Here is a 24,453-nt window from a genome sequence, read left to right as displayed (position 1 = left end):
CTCTCTATATCACATCTGAAAACCCTGTAACCAGAAATGTTGAGCTGCCATTCCTGCCCTTCGTTAAGCCATGTTTCAGTGATAGCTGTGATATCATACTTCCACATTTCTATCTGTGCCTTCAGCTCATTGGCCTTATTCGCTAGACTCCTTGCATTGAAGTATATACCATTAAGCACTGTCAAACCCCTTTGTTGTCTATCTTTTAGCCTTTGTTTCCTCTAACTTCCAAACTCACTTACTAATTTTCTGCCTTCATTTCCAGCTTTGCTTCTCTCCCTTCTGAATCTACGCTCAGGTTCTCATCCACCCTGCCAATTTAAACCCTCCCCAACAGCACGAGCAAATCCCCCCCCCCCCCCCCCCCCCCACGCCCTGCAAACGCGAGGATATTGGTCCCAGCCCTGTTGAGGTGCAACCCGTCCGGCTTGTCCCACTTCCCCAGAACCAGTCCCAATACCTCAAGAATTTAAAGCCCTCCCTCCTGCACCATCTCTCCAGCCACGCATTAATTTGCTCTATCCTCCTATTTCTGTACTCACTCGTACTGCACCAGCAGTAATCCGGAGATTACTACCTTTGAGGTCCTGCTCATGAATCTCTTTCCAGCTCCCTAAAATCTGCTAGCAGGACCTAATCCCCCTTTCTATCGAAGTCATTGGTACTGATATGGAGCACGACCTCTGGCTGTTCACCCTCCCACCTCAGAATGTCCTGCAGCTGCTCAGTGACATCCTTGACCCTGGCACCAGGGAGGCAACATACCATCCCGGAGTCACAGAAACACCTGTCTGTTTGTAACTATAGAATCCCCCATCACTACTGCTTTTCTGACCTTCCTCCTCCCCCCGCATAGCTGAGCCACCCATGGTGCCCTGGACTTGGCTCTGGCTGTACTCCCCAGAGGAACCATCGTCCTCACCAGTATCTGAATACCGGTTAGAGAGCGAAATGCACTCAGGGGACCCCTGCACTACCTGTCTGGCGATCACCCATTCCCTCTCTGCCTGCAAACTCTTAAGCTGCAGGGTGACCACCTCCTGAAACGTACTATCCACATAGCTCTCAGTCTCGCAGATGCACTGCAGTGATGCCAGCCGCTGCTCAAACTCCGAAACCCAGAGCTCGAGCTCCTCCAGCTGACGGCCTTTATCTCAAAGGGGCTAGAATACAAAACGGGTGAAAGTTATGCTGCAGTTGTACAAAGTCTTGGCCCGACCCCATCGGTGTTCAGTTTTGGGCACCGCATTTCAGAAAGGATATATTGGCCTTGGAGATGGTGCAGCGCAGATTCAGCAGAATGATACTCTAGCGTGGAGGGTTACATTACGAGAACAGGTTGCATAAACATAGCCTATACTCCCTTAAGTTTAGAAGTTTGAGGGGTGAGCGAATTGAAATGTTTAAAAAGTTAAAATGATTCGATAGGTTAGATAGAAAAACTATTTCCTCTGGTGGGGGCCCCCTTGAGATAAAGGTGAACATTCCATGGGGACATAATCTTAAAATTCGAGTTAGGCCATTTAGGAGGGAAAACAAGAAGCACTTTTTCACACAAAGATTGGTAGAAATCTGGAATCCACTCCCCCCAAAAGACTGTGGACAACTGGATTTCAAGGGATATGGAGCTAATGCGCATAAATGGCATTGAGATACAGATCAGCCTTGATCCAATAACCGAATGGCAGAGCAGGCTCAAGGGGCTGAATGCCCTATTCCTATTTTCCTATGATGGATATGCTGGTGACTCAAGGGGGACAATAAGAGCCAAACAAAACAGTCATCAAACAGTGTACATTCAGGAAAACGGAAAGTTCCAATTCACCTACCAAAGTTTATTTCCCTTCATTTTGTATTCTTTAAAGGTTTCAAAAGGTTACAGCACTGACCAACTTCAACAAAAAACCTTGATGTGCATATCTATCTTCGTTACAGCACAAGGTTATCTCCCTGGAAATAAACACTTCCTCACATACTCCCTCCCTTCCACCCACCGCCCCAATTCCAACTACAGTAAATGAAGAAAGCATAGAATAGCCAAACAATAAAACTAGTTATGTATCAGAGATACTTATTTTAGTCTGAGGTCAGCAATGAGATTGTTTTAAATGACATTTCTCACAATATCCAATTTCAGCAGTATACATACTTAGTAGCTGCACATTTGCAAAAGCAAGTGTTGAAATAGGTGAACTTCATTTATTATGCAATTCAGCATTTGGCCATTTTATATGGTCTAACTACCAGTTCTACTTGGTAAACTCTTAAATGAAGCATTTAACAGACACACCACCCTTTTTTACTATATCCATACATACTCCAATTTACCTGAATTTTGCTTTGAGGAACCTCCCTGATCTGGCTTTGTTTTCTTCTTTTTAGAACTACAGGAACCTGAAGAGGTAGGCACTTTTCGTTTTTCTATAGCAGGAGTGGAAAGGGCACGCTTCTTAAACAGCTCCCTTTCTTTCAACAATGCTGGATCCATGTCTACAATAGAAAGAATTAAATGTGGTTTATTTTAACAGTTAATTGAACACAAACTCAAAGTAATTCATTTCAATTCGAAGAGCACATACATGAAGTCCCCTGATGTATGTTTATACACTAAGCTTATCCAGTGAGAAGCAACAGACTGTAATTAGGTTCAATTCCCAATTTGTGCCAAATTGGCTGACCTCAGTGACAGCTCCTCTGGGAAAAGTAATGGCCAGCGTTCCCACAGCTGATCTCTACCCATGCTGTAAGTATCCCTGAGAAATCCCTCCCACCTTGAACTTAAGTAGCCTGCCAACAGCTAAGGTTCTTGCATGAATAATGGTCACTTAGGCAAGGTACCAGATGACCAGATTAAACCCCAGCAAGATTCAATGCTTTTAGGATAGAGGAGGAAACTGGCAAGAGAAAAAGAAAAGACCCACACAGGTTATATTTGGGTTCAATTACTACAACATTTTAGTTTGTTTTTTTTCCAAACTAAGTTACTTTGCAGTGTCTATGTTCTTGAAAATTGAAGCTCCATGGTGTCGAGCTTCTTGAGTGTTGTTGGAGCTGCACTCATCCAGGCAAGTGGAGAATATTCCATCACACTCCTTACTTGTGACTTGTAGATGGTGGAAAGGCTTTGGGGAGTCAGGAGGTGAGACACTTGCCACAGAATACCTAGCCTCTGACCTGCTCTTGTTGCCACAGTATTTATGTGGCTGGTCCAGTTAAGCTTCTGGTCAATGCTGACCCCCCAGGATGCCGATAGTGGGGGATTCGGCAATGGTAATGCCGTTGAATGTCAAGGGGAGGTGGTTAGACTCTCGCTTGTTGGAGATAGTCGTTGCCTGACACTACTGTGCCGCGAATGTTACCTGCCACTTATCAGCCCAAGCCTGAACGTCGTCCAGGTCTTGTTGCAAGCGGGCATGGTCTGCTTCATTATCTGAGGAGTTGTGAATGGCGCTGAACACTGTGCAGTCATCAGTGAACATCCCCATTTCTGACCATATGTTGGAGGGAAGGTCATTGATGAAGCAGCTGAAGATGCTTGAGCCTAGGACAGTGGCCTGAGGAACTCCTGCAGCAATGTCCTGGGGATGTGATGATTGACCTTCAACCACCACAACCATCTTTCTTTGTGATAGGTATGACTCCAGCCAGTGGAGCGTTTTCCCCCCCGATTCCCATTGACCAGTTTTACCAAGGCTCCTTGATGCCACACTCGGTCAAATGCTGCCTTGATGTCAAGGGCAGTCACTCTCACCTCTGCAATTCAGCTCCTTTGTCCATGTTTGGACCAAGGCTGTAATGAGGTCGGGAGCCAAGTTGTCTTGGCGGAACCCAAACTGGGCATCAGTGAGCAGGTTATTGGTGAGTAAGTGCTGCTGGTTGGCACTGTCGTTGACACCTTCCATCACTTTGCTGATGATTGAGGGTAGACTGATGGGGCGGTAATTGGCCGGGTTAGATTTGTCTTGCCTTTTGTGGACAGGACACACCTGGGCAGTTTTTCACATCGTCAGCTAGATGCCAGTGTTGTAGCTGTACTGGAACAGCTTGGCTAGAGGCACGGCTAGTTCTGGAGCACAAGTCTTCAGCACGATAGCCGGGATGTTGTCGGGGCCCATAGCCTTTGCTGTATCCAGTGCGCTCAGCCGTTTCTTGATATCATGTGGAGTGAATCGAATTGGCTGAAGACTGGCTTCTGTGATGGTGGGGACCTTGGGAGTAGGCCGATATGGATCATCCACTCAGCACTTCTGGCTGAAGTTGGTTGCAAATGCTTCAGCCTTGTCTTTTGCAGTCACGTGCTGGGCTCCACCATCATTGAAGATGGGGATATTCTTGGAGCCTCCTCCTCCCGTTAGTTGTTTAATGGTCCACCACATTCACGACTGGATGTGGCAGGACTGCAGAGCTTTGATCTGATCCGTTGATTGTGGGATCGCTTAGCCCTGTCTATAGCATGCTGCTTCCGCTTTTTAGCATGCAAGTAGTCCTGTGCTGCAGCTTCCCCAGGTTGGCATCTCATTTTTAGGTAGGCCCGGTGCTGCTCCTGACATGCTCTTCTATACTCCTTGTTGAACCTGGGTTGGTCCCCTGGCTTGGTGGTAATGGTAGAGTGAGGGATATGCCAGGCCATGAGGTTACAGATTCCTGATCTATTAGTCCCCATGCCAATTAGCAGGTGGTTCGGGTAATAATCCTGAGATTACCACTCTTGAGGCCCTGCTTTTTAATTTAGTTCCCAACTCCTAAAACACCCTCAGCAGGACCTTTTCTTCCCTGTGTTACTGGTCCTGACATGGACCAGAACAACTGGATCTTCCTCCTCCTTTTATCAAATTCCTTTCCAGCTGCATTGAGATATCCCTTACCCTAGCACCAGGTAGGCAGCACACCCTTAAGGACTTTCGAAAGTTGCTGCAGAGGATTATATCTATCCCCCTAATTACTGAATCCACTATAACTACATTTCTATTCTACTCCTTCCTCCCCCGCCTTCGGGACTTTGGCATTGTGGCTGACCTCCCCACAGTCTTTCTCCTTATCCTCACAGGTATCAAGTACATTGTACCTGTTGGATATGACCAGTGTCTGTGGGACCTTCTCCTCTATCTCCCCTCAGTTCCCCCTACCTTGCTGATTGACAGTCACACTCTCCCCTTCCTGCGTTCCTCTGAGGTATGACTTTACTAAAGGAGAAAATAGAAAAACATCTAGAAACCAAAAATATACGAAAGAACAGAAAGAGTAGACAAGGGTAATATATCTAGATTTCCAAAAAGCCTTCTATAAAGGTACCACATAATGGACTAATGAATAAGGTCAGAGTAGCTGAGACAGGAGACAAGTAGCAGAATGGAGAGCTAGTGGGCTGCAAGACAGAAAGCAGAGAGTAGGGGTAAAGGGTAGCTATTCAGAGTGGCAGAAGGTGGGACTTGGGCTCCCACAAAGATCAGTGCTGGGACCACTGTTGTTCACAATTTATATTAACCATTTAGATTTTGGAATCAAAAACACAATTTCTAAATTTGTGGGCGACACCAAATTGGGAGGGAAAGTCGACAATGAGGAGGACTGCAACAACTTACAAGGAGATATGTTAATAAACTTGCAGAATAGGCATATAATTGGCAAATTAATTTCAACATATATAAGGTATTACATTTTGGTAAGAAAAATTAGGTCACATATTACTTGGAAAATAAGAATCTAAATGGGGTAGAGGAGCAAAGTGATCTGGAAGTACAAATACACCAATCACTAAAAGTAGTGACACAGGTTAACATGGCCATAAAAAAAAGCAAACCAAGCACTCTGGTTTATTTCTAGAAGGGTAGAATTGAAAAGTAGAAAAGTTATGCTAAAGTTGCATCGAGCCTTGGTTAGATCACACTTGGAGTACTGTGTACAGTTCTGGTCACCATATTATAATAAAAAGAATATAGAGGCATTGGAGAGGGGGCAAAAAAGATTTACAAACATAATACCAAAACTGTGATGTTATACCTATTAGGAAAGGATGAACAGGGTCTCTTTTCTCTTGAAAAAAGAATGCTGCGGGGTGACCCAATAAGAGGTCATTAAAATTATGGAAGGTTTTAATAGAGTAGACACAGAGAGTGTTTCCACTTGTGGAGAAGAGTAAAACTAGAAGCTAACAATACAAGATAGTGACCAAGAAGTCAAATAGGGAATTCAGAAGAAACTTCTTTAGCCAGAGTGGTGAGAATATTAGCATCAAGAGGGAGGAGGTACTAGCGGTTTTAGCAGGCTTAAAAGTGGATAAATCCCCAGGCCCGGACGAGATGTATCCCAGGCTGCTGTGTGAGGCAAAGGGGGAGATTGCAGGGGCTCTGACACAAATTTTCAGAACCTCTCTGGCCACAGGGGATGTGCCAGAGGACTGGAGAACAGCTAACGTAGTACCATTATTCAAGAAGTGTAGTAGGGATAAACCAGGGAATTACAGGCCAGTGAGCCTAACATCAGTGGTAGGGAAATTATTGGAAAAAATTCTGAGGGACAGAATTAGTCTCCACTTGGAGAGGCATTGATTAATCAGGGATAGTCAGCATGGCTTTGTCAAGGGAAGATCATGTCTGACCAATTTGATTGAATTTTTCGAGGGGGTGACTAGGTGTGTGGATGAGGGTAGTGCAGTGGATGTGGTATACATGGATTTCAGTAAGGCTTTCGATAAAGTCCCGCATAGGAGACTGGTCAAGAAGGTAAGAGCCCATGGGATCCAGGGTGCTTTGGCACATTGGATCCAAAACTGGCTTAGTGGCAGAAGGCAGAGGGTGATGGTCGAAGGTTGTTTTTGTGCCTGGAAGCCTGTGTCCAGTGGGGTACCGCAGGGATCGGTGCTGGGTCGCTTGCTGTTTGTGGTCTACATTAATGATTTGGATGTGAATGTAAAAGGTATGATCAGTAAGTTCGCAGATGACACAAAAATTGGTGGGGTGGTAAATAGCGAGGAGGGTAGCCTCAGTCTGCAGGACAATATAGATGGGTTGGTCAGATGGGCAGAACAGTGGCAAATGGAATTTAACCCTGAAAAGTGTGAGGTGATGCATTTTGGAGGGACTAACAAGGCAAGGGAATACACAATGAATGGTAAGACAGAGGATCAGAGGGACCTTGGTGTGCATGTACATAGATCCCTGAAGGCAGCAGAACAGGTGGATAAGGTGGTTAAAAAGGCCTATGGGATACTTGCCTTCATTAGCCGAGGCATAGAATATAAGAGCAGGGAGGTTATGATGGAGCTGTACAAAATGCTGGTTAGGCCACAGCTGGAATACTGTGTGCAGTTCTGGTCGCCACACTATAGGAAGGATGTGATTGCTTTGGAGAGGGTGCAGAGGAGATTCACCAGGATGTTACCTGGGCTGGAGCGCTTCAGCTATGAAGAAAGACTGGACAGGCTGGGGTTGTTTTCCTTGGAGCAGAGAAGGCTGAGGGGGGACCTGATTGAGGTGTACAAAATTATGAGGGGCATAGATAGGGTAGATAGAAAGGAACTTTTTCCCTTAGTAGAGGGGTCAATAACAAGGGGCCATAGATTCAAGGTAAGGGGCAGGAGGTTTGGAGGGGATTTGAGGAAGAACTTTTTCACCCAGAGGGTGGTTGGAATCTGGAACTCACTGCCTGAAAGGGTGGTAGAGGTCCTGCTTTTTAAGTTAGTCCCTAACTCCTGATACTCCCCTCAGAAGGACCTCCTCCATGTTCCTACCTATGTCATTTATTCCAACATGGACCACAACAACTGGATTTACCTCCTTCCATTCCAAATTCTTCTCCAGCCACCTTGAGATATCCCTTACCCTGGCACCGGGTAAGCAACACACCCGGTTACACATCCATTCTGCAAATTTTTTTTATGTATTTTGTCGCATTTACCTTTGTATTAACTATACATCCCAATTTGGTGTCATCTGCAATTTTGAAATTATACTTCCGATTCCTGTGTCTAAATCATTGATGTAAATTGTGAACAACAGTGGTCCCAGCACCGATCCCTGTGGAACACCACTTCCCATCTTCTGCCAGTCTGAGTAGCTACACTTAACCCCTACTCTGTTTTGTTTTATAGTCAGCTTGCTATGCATTCCGCTACCTGTCCCTGCTCTGACCTTAGTCACAAGTCTACTATGCGGTATCTTATCGAAGGCCTTTTTAATAAAGTATGAAAGTTGTTGACACTAAACCCTGGTCCCTGGTTCGCCTAAGATTCGCCGGAGTGGCTCAAATCGGACACTTCTAAAACTAGAAAATTTACCGTCTCTCAGGAACTTATCCCTTTTGAAGGACTTCAATGAATCCACACTTATCGCACAATTTGGTAATCTATTCCAGAGGTTGCTGATTCTCTGAAAAGAAGTGTTTCCTGGCATCAAACCTAACTCCACGTTTTCATATTTTATACTGATGCCCGTAATCTCGCCTAACACCAAGCTCAAATAACCTATCCTCCCAAACAGAATCTACCCCTTAATAGTTTTTAAAACCTCAAATGATAACAGCTCGACAAGCATAACCAAAACAGCCGCTGGCTGCTGATTTACATAATGCTTGTTTAAGGCTGTCTCCAGGGATGCCTGAAAAATTATCCCAACAAATTTAGCAGTGGCCAAAACGCACACATAGAATGGGCATGGGCTATCCCACTGCTAAATTTGTTATTGTTGCGCTGTTTTACACCTGAAAAACGGCACATGTACCAATTTTTATCCCCACAACTCTTTTCTGAATATTACACAGGACCCCGTATGTCCATCTAAAAAAGGTCTTGGATTAATGGGCCAGATTTTGCTGTAAAAATAACAGCGTCTGAATGCACACCATTGTTAATGCGTAAATCAGCTAGTAACTTGCAGTGATAACCCATGACTTGCGAATCACAAGTTGCTGGCCAATCTGCACCGCTCCACTGTTAGCTTCACAAAAACGTAACGTTTCCCAGTGAGTTTCATGAAGTTGCTGTATTTGCACATTAACTGTCCATTAGACTCACCACAGAAAGCGAAGTCTAGTAATTACTTGCACAAGAACCATTTTAACAACATGATAATTGTTAATGACTGCCAATCAACCACTTGCCCAGAAAAAAAATTATAAATGTGGACGTCTCATTCCTTCAAGTTGTGAATTGTTTCAGATTTTTTAAATTTCAAATTGTTAATTTTAATTTTTTTTTAAACTTGCTTTTCTTTGTCTCTTTCTTCTTTCTCTCTTAATCCAATCTTACTTTCCCTCTCTTTATTTCTCTTTTCGTACGAGATTTGACATTGAATTCAGACACTAATTCACCCTGCTTCTCAGTCCTTCATCTGTTTATTTCTCAATCCTTCAATCTCATTGGTTAAGAAGATACAATGTTTGCCGGGTATTCGGGTCCTAGATGCTCTGTTGCCCTCGCTGCACTGTTATCAGCTCGCACTTCAACCAATTTTATGGGCAAAATTTTTAAAACCTAAACGTGCACGAACAAGTCTAATTAACAGGTTATGCCACAAGATGTCCTGCTCCAGCAAAATCTGGCCCAATGTCTCATCCAAAAGATGAAACCGCCAACAATGCAACACTCCCTCCTTATTACACTGAAGTGTCAGCCAAATTATGTGCTCAAGTTCTGGAGTAGGACATGAATCCACAACCTCTGACTCAGATGTGAGTGCTACCACAGAACCAAACTGTTATAGAATTATAGAATAGTACAGAACAGAAGGAGGTCATTCGGCCCATCGAGTCTGTGCCAGCTCTTTCGAAGAGCAATCTAGTTAGTCCCACTTCCCGGCTCTTTTCCCATATCCCTTCAATTTTTTCTCCTTCAAAAAATGTATCTAATTCCCTTCTGGAGGCCACTATTGAATCTGTATCCACCACCCCATCAGGTAGCGCATTCCAACTCCTAACCACGCATTGCGTAAAAAAAGTTTTCCCTCGTGTCACCTGTAGTTCTTTTGCCAATCACCTTAAATTTGTGCCCTCTGGTTATCAACCCTTCAGTCATTGGAAAGTTTCTCTTTATTTACTCTATCTAAACTCTTCATGATTTTAAACACCTCTATCAGATCTCCTCTTAGCCTTCTCTGCTCTAAAGTAAACAACCCCAACTAGTCTATCTATGTAACTGTAATTCCTCATCCCTGGAACCATTCTAATAAATCTCATCTGTACCCTCTCCAAAGCCTTCACACCCTTCCTAAGGTTTGGCGCCCAGTTCTTTTCAGTCCTGTTGCTGAGTAAGAAAGCAGTCATTGATGACATCCACAACACTTTTCAACAAATAGTATGCTCATACCATACACTATAATTGAGGATAATCATGAACCAAGATTGTTGTGTTAAAACATCTGAAAAAATAAAATTAACGATAATTATAGCAACACGCAATGCTGCACCAAAAAAGAGCACGGACCTGAATAGGAGCGGCAGCAGCGGCATAAAGGGAGAGGTGGAGAAGGCCCAGGACAGAGCGCAGACCTGAGCAGGAGCGGCAGCAGCATAAAGGGAGAGGCGGAGAAGGCCCAGGACAGAGCGCAGACCTGAGCAGGAGCGGCAGCAGCATAAAGGGAGAGGCGGAGAAGGCCCAGGACAGAGCGCAGACCTGAGCAGGAGCGGCAGCAGCATAAAGGGAGAGGCGGAGAAGGCCCAGGACAGAGCGCAGACCTGAGCAGGAGCGGCAGCAGCATAAAGGGAGAGGCGGAGAAGGCCCAGGACAGAGCGCAGACCTGAGCAGGAGCAGCAGCAGCATAAAGGGAGCTGAGCGTTCATTCAAAAAAAAATTCAGGAGTGACATCACAGAATAACTGGTAACTGATTGGTTGGTAAAAGGTCACTTTTTTTTCTCTTCAAATTAGGGGCCGGGGTGAAATAGCTGATATGGGATAAAGCAGGAGCTTGGAGATTAGAAACTGCTAATACTATATTAAATTAGTAACTGTTAATACTATATTAAATTAAAAACGTGAATTAGATACATCCTAGTCTTAAGTTTCTGTAAAGTTAGTTAATAGTCAAATAAATAACGGCACAGCACGGTCCAGCGGAATGCACATCATGTGCCATAGAGTCATACAGCACAGAAAGAGGCCCTTCGGCCCATCGTGTCTGCGCCGACCATCAATCCCTGTCCAGTCTAATCCCATTTTCCAGCATTTGGTCCGTAGCCTTGTATGCAATGGCATTTCAAGTGCTCATCCAAATGCTTCTTGAATGTTATGAGAGTTCCTGCCTCTACCACCCTTTCAGGCAGTGAGTTCCAGATTCCAACCACCCTCTGGGTGAAAAAGTTCCTCCTCAAATCCCCTCTAAACCTCCTGCCCCTTACCTTGAATCTATGCCCCCTTGTTATTGTCCCCCCTACTAAGGGGAAAAGTTCCTCTTTATCTACCCTATCTATGCCCCTCATCATTTTGTACACTCAATCAGGTCCCCCCTCAGCCTTCTTTGCTCCAAGGAAAACAACCCCAGCCTGTTTAGTCTTTCTTCATAGCTGAGGCGCTCCATCCCTGGTAACATCCTGGTGAATCTTCTCTGCACCCTCTCCAAAACAATCACATCCTTCCTATAGTGAGGCGACCAGAACTGCACACAGTACTCCAGCTGTGGCCTCACCAGCGTTTTGTACAGCTCCATCATAACCTCCCTGCTCTTATATATTCTATGCCTCGGCTAATGAAGGCAAGTATCCCATATGCCTTTTTAACCACCTTATCTACCTGTTCCGCTGCCTTCAGGGATCTATGTACATGTACACCAAGGTCCCTCTGACCCTCTGTACTTCCTAGGGTCCTACCACTCATTGTGTATTCCCTTGCCTTATTTGTCCGTCCAAAATGCATCACCTCACACTTTTCAGGGTTAAATTCCATTTGCCACTTTTCCGCCCATCTGACCAACCCGTTTATATCGTCCTGTAGCCTGAGGCTTTCCTCCTCGCAATTTACACCCCACCAATTTTCGTGTCATCTGCAAACTTACTGATCATACCTTTTACATTCTCATCCAAATCATTTATGTAGATCACAAACAGCAAGGGTCCCAGCACCGATCCCTGAGGTACCCCACTGGACACAGGCTTCCAGTCACAAAAGCAACCTTCGACCATCACCCTCTGCCTCCTGCCACTCAGCCAGTTTAGGATCCAACGCGCCAATGCACCCTGGATCCCATGGGCTCTTACCTTCTTGACCAGTCTCCTATGCGGGACTTTGTCAAAAGCTTTACTGAAATCCATGTAAACCACATCCACAGCATTTCCCTCATCCACACACCTAGTCACCCCCTCGAAAAATTCAATCAGATTGGTCAGACATGATTTACCCTTGACAAAGCCATGCTGACTATCCCCGATTAATCCTTGCCTCTCCAAGTGGAGACTAATTTTGTCCCTCAGAATTTTTTCCAATAATTTCCCTACCACAGATGTTAGGCTCACTGGCCTGTAATTCCCTGGTTTATCCCTGCTACCCTTCTTGAATAATGGTACTACGTTAGCTGTTCTCCAGTCCTCTGGTACATCCCCTGTGGCCAGAGAGGTTCTGAAAATTTGTGTCAGAGCCCCTGTAATCTCCTTTGCCTCACACAACAGCCTGGGATACATCTCGTCCGGGCCTGGGGATTTATCCACTTTTTGGCCTGCTAAAACCGCTAGTACCTCCTCCCTCTCGATGCTAATATGTTCAAGTATGTCACAGTCCCCTTGCCCGATTTCTATGTCTACATCGTCTTCCTCCATAGTGAACACAGATGCAAAAAATTCATTTAAAACCCCACCTACATCATCTGGCTCTACACACAGATTGCCACTTTGGTCCCTAATGGGCCCTACCCTTTCCCTGGTTATCCTCTTGCCCTTAATATACTTATAAAACATCTTAGGATTTTCCTTTATTTTGCTCGCCAGTGTTATTTCATGGCCCCTCCTCGCCCTCCTAATTTCTTTTTTTAAGTATGCCCCTGCACTTTTTATACTCCTCTAGGGCTTCCTCCGTCTTTAGTCTTTTGTAACTGCCAAAAGCCCCCCTTTTTTCCCTAATGCATTTTTGTATATCCCTTGTCATCCAAGGTTCCCTTTGCTTGTTGGTCCCACCCTTGACCTTTACAGGAACATGTTGGCGTTGTACTCTCTCTATTTCCCTTCTGAAAGTCTCCCACTGCTTTGATGTGGATTTTCCTAGAAGTAGCTGCTCCCAGTCCACTTTGGCCAGATCCTGCCTTATCATATTAAAATCGGCCTTTCCCCAATTTAGAACCCTTATTTCCGGGCCGTCTTTGTCTTTTTCCATGACCACCTTAAATCTCACCGAATTATGGTCACTGTCGCCAAAATGCTCTCCTACTGACACTTCCACCACTTGCCCGGCTACATTCCCTAGAATTAGGTCCAGTACCGCCCCCTCTCTTGTAGGACTTTCTACATGTTGGCTCAAAAAGCTCTCCTGGATGCACTTTAAGAATTCTGCACCCTCTAAGCCTTTCACACTCTGACTATCCCAATTAATATTGGGGAAGTTGAAATCCCCCACTATTATTACCCTATTATTTTCACACTTCTCTGAGATTTGCCTACATATCTGTTCCTCTATCTCCCCCTGACTGTTTGGGGGCCTATAGTACACTCCCAGCAAAGTGCTTGCCCCCTTTTTGTTTTTAAGCTCTACCCATATGGCCTCATTAGAGGAACCCGCTAATATATCATCCCTCCTTACAGCAGTAATTGATTCCTTAATTAATATTGCAACACCCCCTCCCCTTTTACACCCCCCTCTGTCTCGCCTGAAGATTCTATACCCCGGAATATTGAGCTGCCAGTCCTGACCCTCCTTCAACCATGTCTCCGTGATAGCAACAATATCGTACTCCCATGTGTTCAACAACAACTTCAGTTCATCCACCTTATTTGCAAGACTCCTTGCATTAAAATAAATGCCTTCCAGCCTTGCCATATTCCCTTTTGCCTTCACATATTTGCTCTGCCTTCCCAGCTGACTTGTTTTTTCCTCCGTATTTGGCTGTAAATCACCCCCTACTATAGTTCCACTCTGTATCCCATCCCCCTGCCAAGTTAGTTTAAACCCCCCCCAGCAGTGCTAGCAAACCTCCCCGCAAGGATATTGGTCCCCCTCTGGTTCGTGGGAACTCCGGACGCTTCCAGTGTCCTGGACAACCACGTGTGCAGGAGGTGTTGTCAGCTGGAGGACCTCAACCTCCGGGTTTCGGAGCAGGAGCAGCAGCTGGCATCACTGCGGTGCATCCGCGAGGCTGAGAGCTATGTGGATAGCACCTTTCAGGAGGTGGTCACCCCAAAGGTAAGTGCACAGCCAGAGAGGGAATGGGTGACCACCAGACAGAAGAGGACCACCAGGCAGGTAGTGCAGAAGTCCCCTGAGTGCATCTCACGCTCCAACCAATATTCTGTTCTGAGTTCTGGTGAGGGCGATGGTTCCTTTGGGAAGTACAGCCAAAGCTGTACCACGGGTGGCTCAGCTGTGCGGCGGGCAGGGGTGGGGGAGGGGGAAAGAGATAGGGAAAGCAATAGTGTTAGGGGATTTGACAGTTAGGGAAGCAGGCAGGCGTTTCTGCGGCCGCAGACATGACTCCAGGATGGTATGTTGCCTCCCTAGTGCCAGGGTTAAGGATGTCACCGAGCGGCTGCAGAACATTCTGAGGCAGAACGGTGAACAGTCAGAGGTCGTGGTCCATATCAGTAGCAACGACATAGGTAGAAAGAGGGATGCGGTCCTGCAGGCAGATTTCAGGGAGCCAAGAAAGAGATTAAAAAGCAGGACGTCAAAGGTAGTAATCTCTGGATTACTCCTGGTGCCATGCACAATTAAGTATAGAAATAGGAGGATAGAGAAGATGAATGCGTGGCTGGAGAGATGGTGCAGGAGAGCAGCATCGGATGGAGCCTGGACCTGGACCTGGGAGAGAGCAGCATCGGCGGCAGAGCTTAAAAGCGGCGGCAGTGAACGAGGCCCGACCACAGAGCCTGGACCTGGGAGAGAGCAGCATCAGCGGCAGTTTGAAAGCGGCGGCAGCAGCGAGGCCCGACCAATTCAGCAGCAGGGGAGAGAGGTAAAAAGTAATCAAAGTGTGACGTCAGCAGGAAGCAGGTAAGTGATTGGTTGGTGAGTATTTCTCTCTTTCTTAAACTTTAACTCTGGTTTATAGTTTCTAAGGTCTCTCTGGTGTAGCGGGGACTGTTGGTAAAACTATTTAACTGTAGTGTAATTAGTGGGATTGATTGATTTAATTTAAACTCAATTAATTAAAGGCAGAGTACTAGGCGCAGGCAGGTAGTGCAGGGGTCCCCTGTGGCCATCCCCCTCTCCAACAGATACACCACTTTGAGTACTGTTGGGGGGGATGGCTTATCAGAGGAAGGCAGCAGCCAACTTCCTGGCACCAGGGGTGGTTCTGCTGCACAGAATGGGAGGAAAAAGAGTGGTAGAGCTATAGTAATAGGGGATTCAATTGTAAGGGGAATAGATAGGTGTTTCTGCGGCCGCAAACGAGACTCCAGGATGGTGTGTTGCCTCCCTGGTGCAAGGGTCAAGGATGTCTCCGAGCGGCTGCACAACATCTTGGAAGGGGAGGGTGAACAGCCAGTTGTCGTGGTGCATATAGGCACCAACGATGTAGGTAAAAAGCGGGATGAGGTCCTAAAAGCGGAATATAGGGAGTTAGGAGGTAAATTAAAAAACAGGACCTCAAAGGTAGTAATCTCAGGATTGCTACCAGTGCCACGTGCTAGTCAGAGTAGAAATAGAAGGATACTTCAGATGAATACGTGGCTAGAGGAATGGTGCCAGGGGGAGGGATTCAAGTTCCTGGGAAATTGGAACCGGTTCTGGGGGAGGTGGGACCTGTTCAAACTGGACGGTCTGCACCTGGGCAGGGCTGGAACCGATGTCCTAGAGGGTTTGTTTGCTAGTGCTGTGGGGGAGGGTTTAAAACTAAAATGGAAGGGGGTTGGGAACCTGAGCAGGGAGACAGAGGAAAGGGAAACAAGGATAAAAGCAAAAGATAGGAAGGAGAAAAACAAAAGTGGCAGTCAGAGAAATCAACGGTTTAAATCAAACGTGGCCACAGTAAATAATAAGTCTAATAGGTCCAAGAGCGTTAAAAAAACAAGCCTGAAGGCTTTGTGTCTTAATGCGAGGAGCATTTGTAATAAGGTGGATGAATTGGCTGCGCAAATAGAGGTAAACGAATATGATTTGGTTGGGATTGCGGAAACGTGGCTCAAGGATGGCCAAGTCTGGGAACTCAACATCCAGGGGTATTCGATATTCAGGAAAGATAGGCAAAAAGGAAAGGGAGGTGGGGTAGCATTACTGGTTAAAGAAGGGATTAACATAATTGTAATGAAGGATATTAGCTCTGATGATGTGGAATCTGTATGGGTAGAATTGAGAAATATTAAGGGGAAAAAAACATTAGTGGGAGTGGTATATAGACCTCCAAACAGTAAGGCGGAGGTTGGGGATGGCATTAAAAGGGAAATTAAAGAAGCGTGCAATAAGGGCACAGCAGTCATCATGGGTGACTTTAATCTACATATAGATTGGGCTAACCAAATTGGTAACAATACTGTGGAGGAGGAATTCCTGGAGTGTTTACGGGATGGTTTCCTGGACCAATATGTCGAGGAACCAACCAGAGATCAGGCCATCTTAGACTGGGTATTATGTAACGAGAAAGGATTAATTAGCAATCTTGTTGTACGAGGCCCCTTGGGTCGGAGCGATTATAATATCACAGAAGTTCACAGAAACCCCACAGTGCAGATAGAGGCCATTTCGGCCCATCGAGCCTGCACCGACACATATCCCACCCGATCCCCGTAACCCCTACATCAACACATATCCCACTCTATCCCCGTAACCCCACGTATTTAATCCCCCTAACACTAAGGGTCAATTTATCATAGCCAATCAACCTAACCCGCACATCTTTGGACTGTGGGAGGAAACCGGAGCACCCGGAGGAAACCCACACAAACACGGGGAGAATGTGCAAACTCCACACAGACAGTCACCCGAGGCCAGATTCGAACCCAGGTCCCTGGCGCTGTGAGGCAACAGTGCTAACCACTATGCCACCGTGCTATGAATGTTATCGAATTCTTCATTAAGATGTAAGAAGTCACACAACACCAGGTCATTAAGATGGAGAATGAAGTAGTTGACTCAGAAACAAGTGTCTTCAATTTAAATGAAGGAAACTACGATGGTCTGAGGAGCGAGTTGGGTAGGATTGATTGGGGAATGGCACTCAAAGGGTTGACGGTGGATAGGCAATGGCAAACATTCAAAGACCGAAATGGATGAACTACAGAAGTTGTTCATCCCAGTTTGGCGCAAAAATAAAACAAAAAAGGTGACTCAACCGTGGCTAACAAGGGAAATTAGGGATAGCATAAGATCCAAGGAGAGGACATACAAGTTGGCTAGAAAAAGCAATAATTCTGAGGATTGGGAGTTCAGGATTCAACAAAGGAGGACAAAGGGATTAATTAAGAAAGGGAAAATAGAATGTGAGAGTAAGCTTGCAGGTAACATAAAAACTGACTGTAAAAGCTTTTATAGATATGTGAAGAGAAAAAGATTGGTGAAGTCAAGCGTAGGTCCCTTGCAGTCAGAATCGGGGGAATTTATAATGGGGAGCAAAGAAATGGCAGACCAACTAATTACATATTTTGGTTCTGTCTTCACAAAAGAGGACACAAATAACCTCCCAGAGATGCCGGGGAACATAGGGTCTGATGAAAGGGTGGAACTGAAAGAAATCAGTATTTGTAGGGAAATGGTGTTAGGAAAATTGATAGGACTGAAGGCCGATAAATCCCCAGGGCCTGATAATCTACATCCCAGGGTACTTAAGGAAGTGGCCCGAGAAATAGTAGATGCACTGCTGGTCATCTTCTAGAACTCAATAGACTCTGGAACAGTACCCATGGATTGGAGGATAGCTAATGTTACCCCACTGTTCAAAAAAGGTGGCAGAGAAAAAGCGGGGAATCATAGACCGGTAAGCCTGACATCGGTAGTGGGGAAAATGCTAGAGTCCATTATAAAAGATGTAATAGCAGAGCACTTGGAAAGCAGTGACAGGATCGGACAAAGTCAACTTGGATTTACAAAAGGTAAATCATGCTTGACTAATCTACTGGAATTTTTTGAGGATGTAACTGGTAAAATAGATAAGGGAGAACCAGTGGATGTGGTGTATTTGGACTTTCAGAAGGTCCCGCATAAGAGATTAGCGTGCAAAATTAAGGCACATGGGATTGGGGGCAAGGTATTGACTTGGATAGAGAACTGGTTGACGGATAGAAAGCAAAGAGTTGGAATAAACGGGTCGTTTTCCGAGTGGCAGGCAGTGACGAGTGGGGTACCGCAAGGATCGGTCCTAGGACCCCAGCTGTTCACAATATATATTAATGATCTGGACGAGGGAATTGGATGTAATATCTCCAAATTTGCAGACGACACAAAGCTGGGTGGGAGGGTATGCTGCGAGGAGGATGTCATGAAACTCCAGTACGATTTGGACAGGTTAGGTGATTGGGCAGAAACATGGCAAATGCACTATAATGTGGATAAATGTGAGGTTATCCACTTTGGTGGCAAAAACAGGAAGGCACATTATTATTTGAATGGCAATAGATTGGGAGAAGGGGAAGTGCAAAGAGACCTGGATGTTCTTGTGCACCAGTCGCTGAAGGTAAGCATGCAGGTGCAGCAGGCGGTTAAGAAGGCAAATGGTATGTTGGCCTTCGTAGCAAGAGGGTTCGAGTACAGGAACAAGGATGTCTTGCTGCAGTTGTACAGGGCCTTGGTGAGACCACATCTTGAGTATTGTGTGCAGTTTTGGTCGCCTTATCTGAGGAAGGACGTTCTTGCCATGGAAGGAGTGCAGCGAAGATTCACCAGGCTGATACCTGGGATGGCAGGAATGACGTATGAGAGATTGTGTCGATTGGGCTTATACTCACTGGAGTTTAGAAGATTGAGAGGGGATCTCATCGAAACCTATAAAATTCTGTCAGGCCTGGACAGACTAGATGCTGGAAGGATGTTCCCGATGGTCGGGGAGTCCAGAACCAGTGGTCATAGTCTAAGGATAAAGGGTAGGACATTTAGGACTGAAATGAGGAGGAATTTCTTCACCCAGAGAGTGGTGAACCTGTGGAATTCTCTGCCACAGAGGGCGGTGGAGGCCAGTTCATTAAATATATTCAAGAAAGAGTTGGATATATTTCTTAAGGCTAAAGGGATCAAGGGATATGGGGAGAAGGCAGGGACAGGGTACTGAATTTGGATGATCAGCCATGATCTCATTGAATGGCGGAGCAGGCTCGAAGGGCCGAATGGCCTACTCCTGCTCCTATCTTCTATGTTTCTATGAGAGGGCTTCAGATTCCTGGGGCACTGGAGCCAGTTCTGGGATAGGTGGGACCTGTACAGGCCGGACAGGTTGCACCTCAACAGAGCTGGGACCAATATCCTCGTGGGGAGGTTTGCTAGTGCTGTTGGGGAGGGTATTAACTAAGTTGGCAAGGGGATAGGCACCAGGATGTAGCATTAGAAAGGAGAAACAAAGGATTGGGAGAAATGGTTAGCAATAAAGCAAGAAATAGTAAGGTATTAGGTGGGGTCAGACTAAGAGAACAAAGAATGGTCTAAGATAAGTTTACAGTGTATGTATGTCAATGCACGAAGCATAGCAAACAAGATTGGTGAGCTGCAGGGGAACACAATGTTGTGGCAATAATGAAAACCTAGCTCAAAAAAGGGCAGGATTGGCTATTAAATATTCCTGGATATAGGGTGTTCGGGAAAGATAGGAAGTGGTGTGGCAGCATTGGTTAAGGAGAATGTTACAGTGCTGGAGAGGAAGGATGTCCTGGAGGGGTCAAGGGCAAAATCTATATGGCTGGGGTTAGAAATAATAGAGGTGCTGTTACACTACTAGGTGTATTCTATAGGCTACCAACTAGTAGGGAAAATATGGAGGAGCAAATTTGCAGAGAAATAACAGAGAGATGCAAGAACTATAGATAATGGGGGACTTCAACTATCCCAATATAGACTGGGATAGTAATAGTGTAAAGGGCAGAGAGGGGGAAGAATTTATGAAGTTTATTCAGGAGAACTTTCTTGATCAGTATGTTTCCAGCCCAATGAGGAACGAGGCATTGCTGGATCTGGTTCTGGGGAATGAGGTGGGTCAAGTGGAGCAAGTGTCAGTTGGGGAACAGTGATCATAGTATCATAAGGTTTAGATTAGCTATGGAAAAGGATAGGCAGCAATCTAGAGTAATAATACTTAATTGGAGGAGCAGTTAGTTTCTGGTCAGTAATGACCCCCAGGATGTTGATGGTGGGTGAATTTGGCGATGGTAATGCCGTTGAACATCAAGGGGCGGTGGTTAGACTCTCGCTTGCTGGAGATAATCATTGCCTGCCACTTGTGTGGCGCGAATGTTACCTGCCACTTATCAGCCCAAGCCAGAACATCGTCCAGGTCACGTTGCATGCGAGCATGGACTGCTTCATTATCTGAGGAGTTGTGAATGGCACTGAACACTGTGCAGTCATCAGCGAACATCCCCATTTCTGACCTTATGTTGGAGGGAAGGTCATTAATGAAGCAGCTGAAGATGGTTGGGCCTAGGACAGTGGCCTGAGGAACTCCTGCAGCAAAGTCCTGGTGACCTCCAACCACCACAACCATCTTTCTTTGTGATAGGTATGACTCCAGCCAGTGGAGAGTTTTTCCCCCCAATTCCCATTGATTTCAGTTTTACTAGGGCTCCTTGATGCCACACTCGGTCAAATGTTGCCTTGATGTCAAGGACAGTCACTCTCACCTCACCTCTGGAATTCAGCTCCTTTGTCCATGTTTGGACCAAGGCTATAATGAGGTCAGGAGCCGAGTGGTCTTGGCGGAACCCAAACTGAGCATCAGTGAGCAGATTATTGGTGAGTAAGTGTCGCTTGATAGCACTGTCGATGACACCTTCCATCACTTTGCTGATGATTGAGAGTAGACTGATTGGCGATAATTGGCCAGATTGGATTTGTCCTGCTTTTTGTGGACAGGACATACCTGGCAGTTTTCCACATTGTCGGATAGATGCCAGTGTTGTAGCTGTACTGGAACAGCTTGGCTAGTTCTGGAAAACAAGTCTTCAGCATGAGAGCAGGGATGTTGCCAGGGCCCATAGCCTTTGCTGTATCCTGTGCGCTCAGCCATTGCTTGATATCACGTGGAGTGAATCGAATTGGCTGAAGACTGGCTTCTGTGAAGGTGGGGACCTCAGGAGGAGACCGATATGGATCATCCACTCAGCACTTCTGGCTGAAGATGGTTGCAAACGCTTCAGCCTGGTCATTTGCACTCACGTACTGGGCTCCACCATCATTAAGGATGGGGATATTCATGGAGCCTCCTCCTCCCTTTAGTTGTTTAATGGTCCACCACCATTCACGACTGGATGTGACAGGACTGCAGAGCTTTGATCTGATCTGTTGATTGTGGGATCGCTTAGCCCTGTCTATAGCATGCGGCTTCTGCTTTTTAGCATGCAAGTAGTCCTGTGTTGCAGCTTCCCCAGGTTGGCACCTCATTTTTAGGTACGCCTGGTGCTGCTCTCAGCATGTTCTTCTACACTCCTTATTGAACCAGGGTTGGTCCCCTGGTAGAGTTAGGGATATGCTGGACCATGAGGGTACAGATTGTGGTGGAATACAATTCTACTGCTGCTGATGGCCCACAGCGCCTCATGGATGCCCAGTTTTGAGCTGGTAGATCTATTCTGAATCTGTCCCATTTAGCACAGTGGTAGTGCCACACAACACGATGGAGGGTGTCCTCAGTGTGAAGACAGGACTGCTACCAATACTGTCATGGACAAATGCATCTGCGACTGGTGAGGACGATGTCAAGTCGGTTTTTCCCTCGTATTGTTTCTCTCTCCACCCAGGCCCAGACTGGCAGCTATGTCCTTCAGGACTCGGCCAACTCGGTCAGTAGTGGTGCTACTGAGCCACTCTTTCGTGATGGACATTGAAGTCCCCCACCCAGGGCATTAGGTGGTAATCGGCAGGAGGTTTCCTTGCCAATGCTTGACCTGAAGCCATGAGACTTCATGGGGTCTGGAGTCAATGTTGAGGACTCTCAGGGTGCTGGGTGGTCCATCCCATTTTATTCTTATTTCATAGCGATTTGTTATAACTGAGTGGCTTGCTAGGCCATTTCAGAGGGCAATTAAGAAGCAACCACATTGCTGTGGGTCTGGAGTTACATATAGGCCATTAAAGGACATTAGTGATCCAGATGGGTTTTACGACAATCCGATAGTTTCATGGTTACCATTACTGTAACTAACTTTTTATTCCAGATTTATTTAATTAACTGAATTTTAATCCAGGCCTCTGGATTACGAGCCCAGTAACATTGCCACTATGCTACCGTCCCCTACAGTCACACAAAACGTGTGCAAAAGGCTATATACATACTCTTCCCTCACTTTTCTCCCCGTATTGACAAAGGATAGGTCAGAGTAAAACTCCACATTCCGTATCACAGCAACCATCGCCCCCCACTTCCAGCTGTCCACCCCAAACAACTCTCCCCAGCTCTTCACAACACAACACATTCTCGACAAGCACTTCCGACTACATCGAAAAGCTGATCTAACCGTTTCTGCCCCATTCCGATTTAGTACCATGGTAATGAGCGAACAGCTTCAGCGTGTTCCCCGGGCCAGTGATTCAGTGGTCGAGAGAGGCGGTCAGCGACCGTTCCTTGGGCCTGCCCCGGGCCGCCACACTCACCCTGCGGCTGGGGACATTCCAACTCCGACAGTCAGTGGGAGCCGGCATTACCCAACCTTGGCCTGACCGAGGCGAGACCCGATACACCCGGTCGGTCAATACCTCAACACCGGCCGAGGCCCGGCCCGATACACCCGGTCGGTCAGTACCTCAACACCGGCCGAGGGCCACGGACAATCCAGGACTCGGTCTCCGCGGCAACACGGTGATCGCCGATCACATCCACCGATCCTCACTCGGCGCTGATTGACTGTGTCTGCTGACTCACAATCAAAGTTGTTTCACACAGCAGCTCCTCCTACCGGCGGCAGGCACTAGGAGGACCGGCCTTGGCGCAGTGAACGCCTCAAACCTGGTCCACTGTGAAATGAAATGAACTTTGCAGCTGGTAAAAACAAGGGGAATCGAACCAGCATCGCATTCAAAAGAAATCACCAGTCAGGATTTTGAAGCCCATGGAATTAAAGGGGCAGTGGCAGCGTGGATATGAAATCTGCTGAGAGACAGGAAGCAGAGAGTAGTGGTGAACGGTTGTTTTTCAGACTGGAGGGAGGTGTGCAGTGGTATCCCCCAAGAATTAGTATTTGGACCACTGCTCTTTCTGACTTATATTAGGGACCTTGACTTGAGTGTACAGCACATAACTTCAAAGTTTGTTGATAACATGAAACTCGTAAATGTGAACAATGGGGAGGATAGTCAGACTTCAGGAGGACACAGACAAACCAGTGAAATGGCAAATGAAATTTAACGCAGTGTGTGAAGTGACAGCCTCACTTGTAGTGTTGGAGTTGAGGAGCAAAAAGGGTATGATCATGCTATTTGGGGTATTCTATAGGCTTCCAAATAGTGAGAGGGAGGTAGAGGGGCAAATTTTCAGGGAAATCACAGAGATATGCAAGAGCTATAGAGTGGTGATATTGGGGGACTTTAATTACCCAAATATCAATTGGGATAATGCTGGGGTAAAGGGAAAGGAGGGGGGGAATTTCTGAAATGTGTTCAGGAGAATATCCTTGACCAGTATGTTCTTGCCCAACTAGGAAGGAGGCATTGCTAGATCTGGTGCTGGGGAATGAGATGGGCCAGGTCGACCAAGTGTCTGTGGGAGAACACTTGGGTACGAATGATCGTCATATCATAAGATTTAGATTAACAATGGAGAGGAGCAAAGAACAATCCAGAGTGGAACTTCTAAACTGGAATAGGGCTAACTTCAATGGGATGCAAAAGGATCTAGCCAGGGTAAAGTGGAACCAAAGACTGACAGGAAAAACTGTAACGGAACAATGGGTGATCTTTAAGGAGATGTTCCAAGTACAGGCTAGGTACATTCAAACAAGAGGGAAGGGTAAGGGAACCAAAGCAAGGGCTCCTTGGATGATGAGGGAGATAGAGAAGATGATGAAACAAAAAAAGAGGGTGTATGATGCATGTCAGGTGAATTCTTCAAGGGAGAACCAGACCAAATACAATAAGTTGAGAGGGGAAGTGAAGATGAAAATAAGATTGGCAAAGGGAGAATATGAGAGTAGAATGGCGGCTAGCATAAAAGGGAACCCAAAAATCTTCTACCGGCATGTAAACAGTAAGCGGGTTG

At 46.1% G+C, this 24,453-nt stretch overlaps 1 protein-coding gene across 6 annotated transcripts in view; it reads right to left on the bottom strand.

Moving 5' to 3' along the window:
* gtf2e2 (general transcription factor IIE, polypeptide 2, beta) overlaps positions 1–23,145 on the bottom strand; it is a 246,407-nt gene extending 223,262 nt beyond the window's left edge. Inside the window, exons 1-2 of one of the 6 annotated variants that reach the window (XM_086010207.1) lie at positions 23,003–23,145; positions 2,329–2,490 (exon numbers count right to left, since the gene is read on the bottom strand). In XM_086010207.1, coding sequence (XP_085866333.1) covers positions 2,329–2,488 — 160 coding nt within the window. In that variant the 5' untranslated portion in view covers positions 2,489–2,490; positions 23,003–23,145. Of the gene's footprint in view, positions 1–2,328; positions 2,491–22,744; positions 22,765–22,853; positions 22,878–22,955 lie in introns of those variants that run through there. The other 5 variants (XM_086010198.1, XM_086010176.1, XM_086010170.1 and 2 more) reach the window with 5 other exon arrangements.
* Between the last annotated feature and the right edge of the window lie 1,308 nt (positions 23,146–24,453).

The sequence above is a fragment of the Somniosus microcephalus genome, chromosome 2 (genome assembly GCF_052327205.1).
Source record: "Somniosus microcephalus isolate GS21.2 chromosome 2, FLI_Smic_1.0, whole genome shotgun sequence".
Taxonomy (NCBI): domain Eukaryota; kingdom Metazoa; phylum Chordata; class Chondrichthyes; order Squaliformes; family Somniosidae; genus Somniosus; species Somniosus microcephalus.
This window is presented reverse-complemented; position numbering and strand designations above follow the sequence as displayed.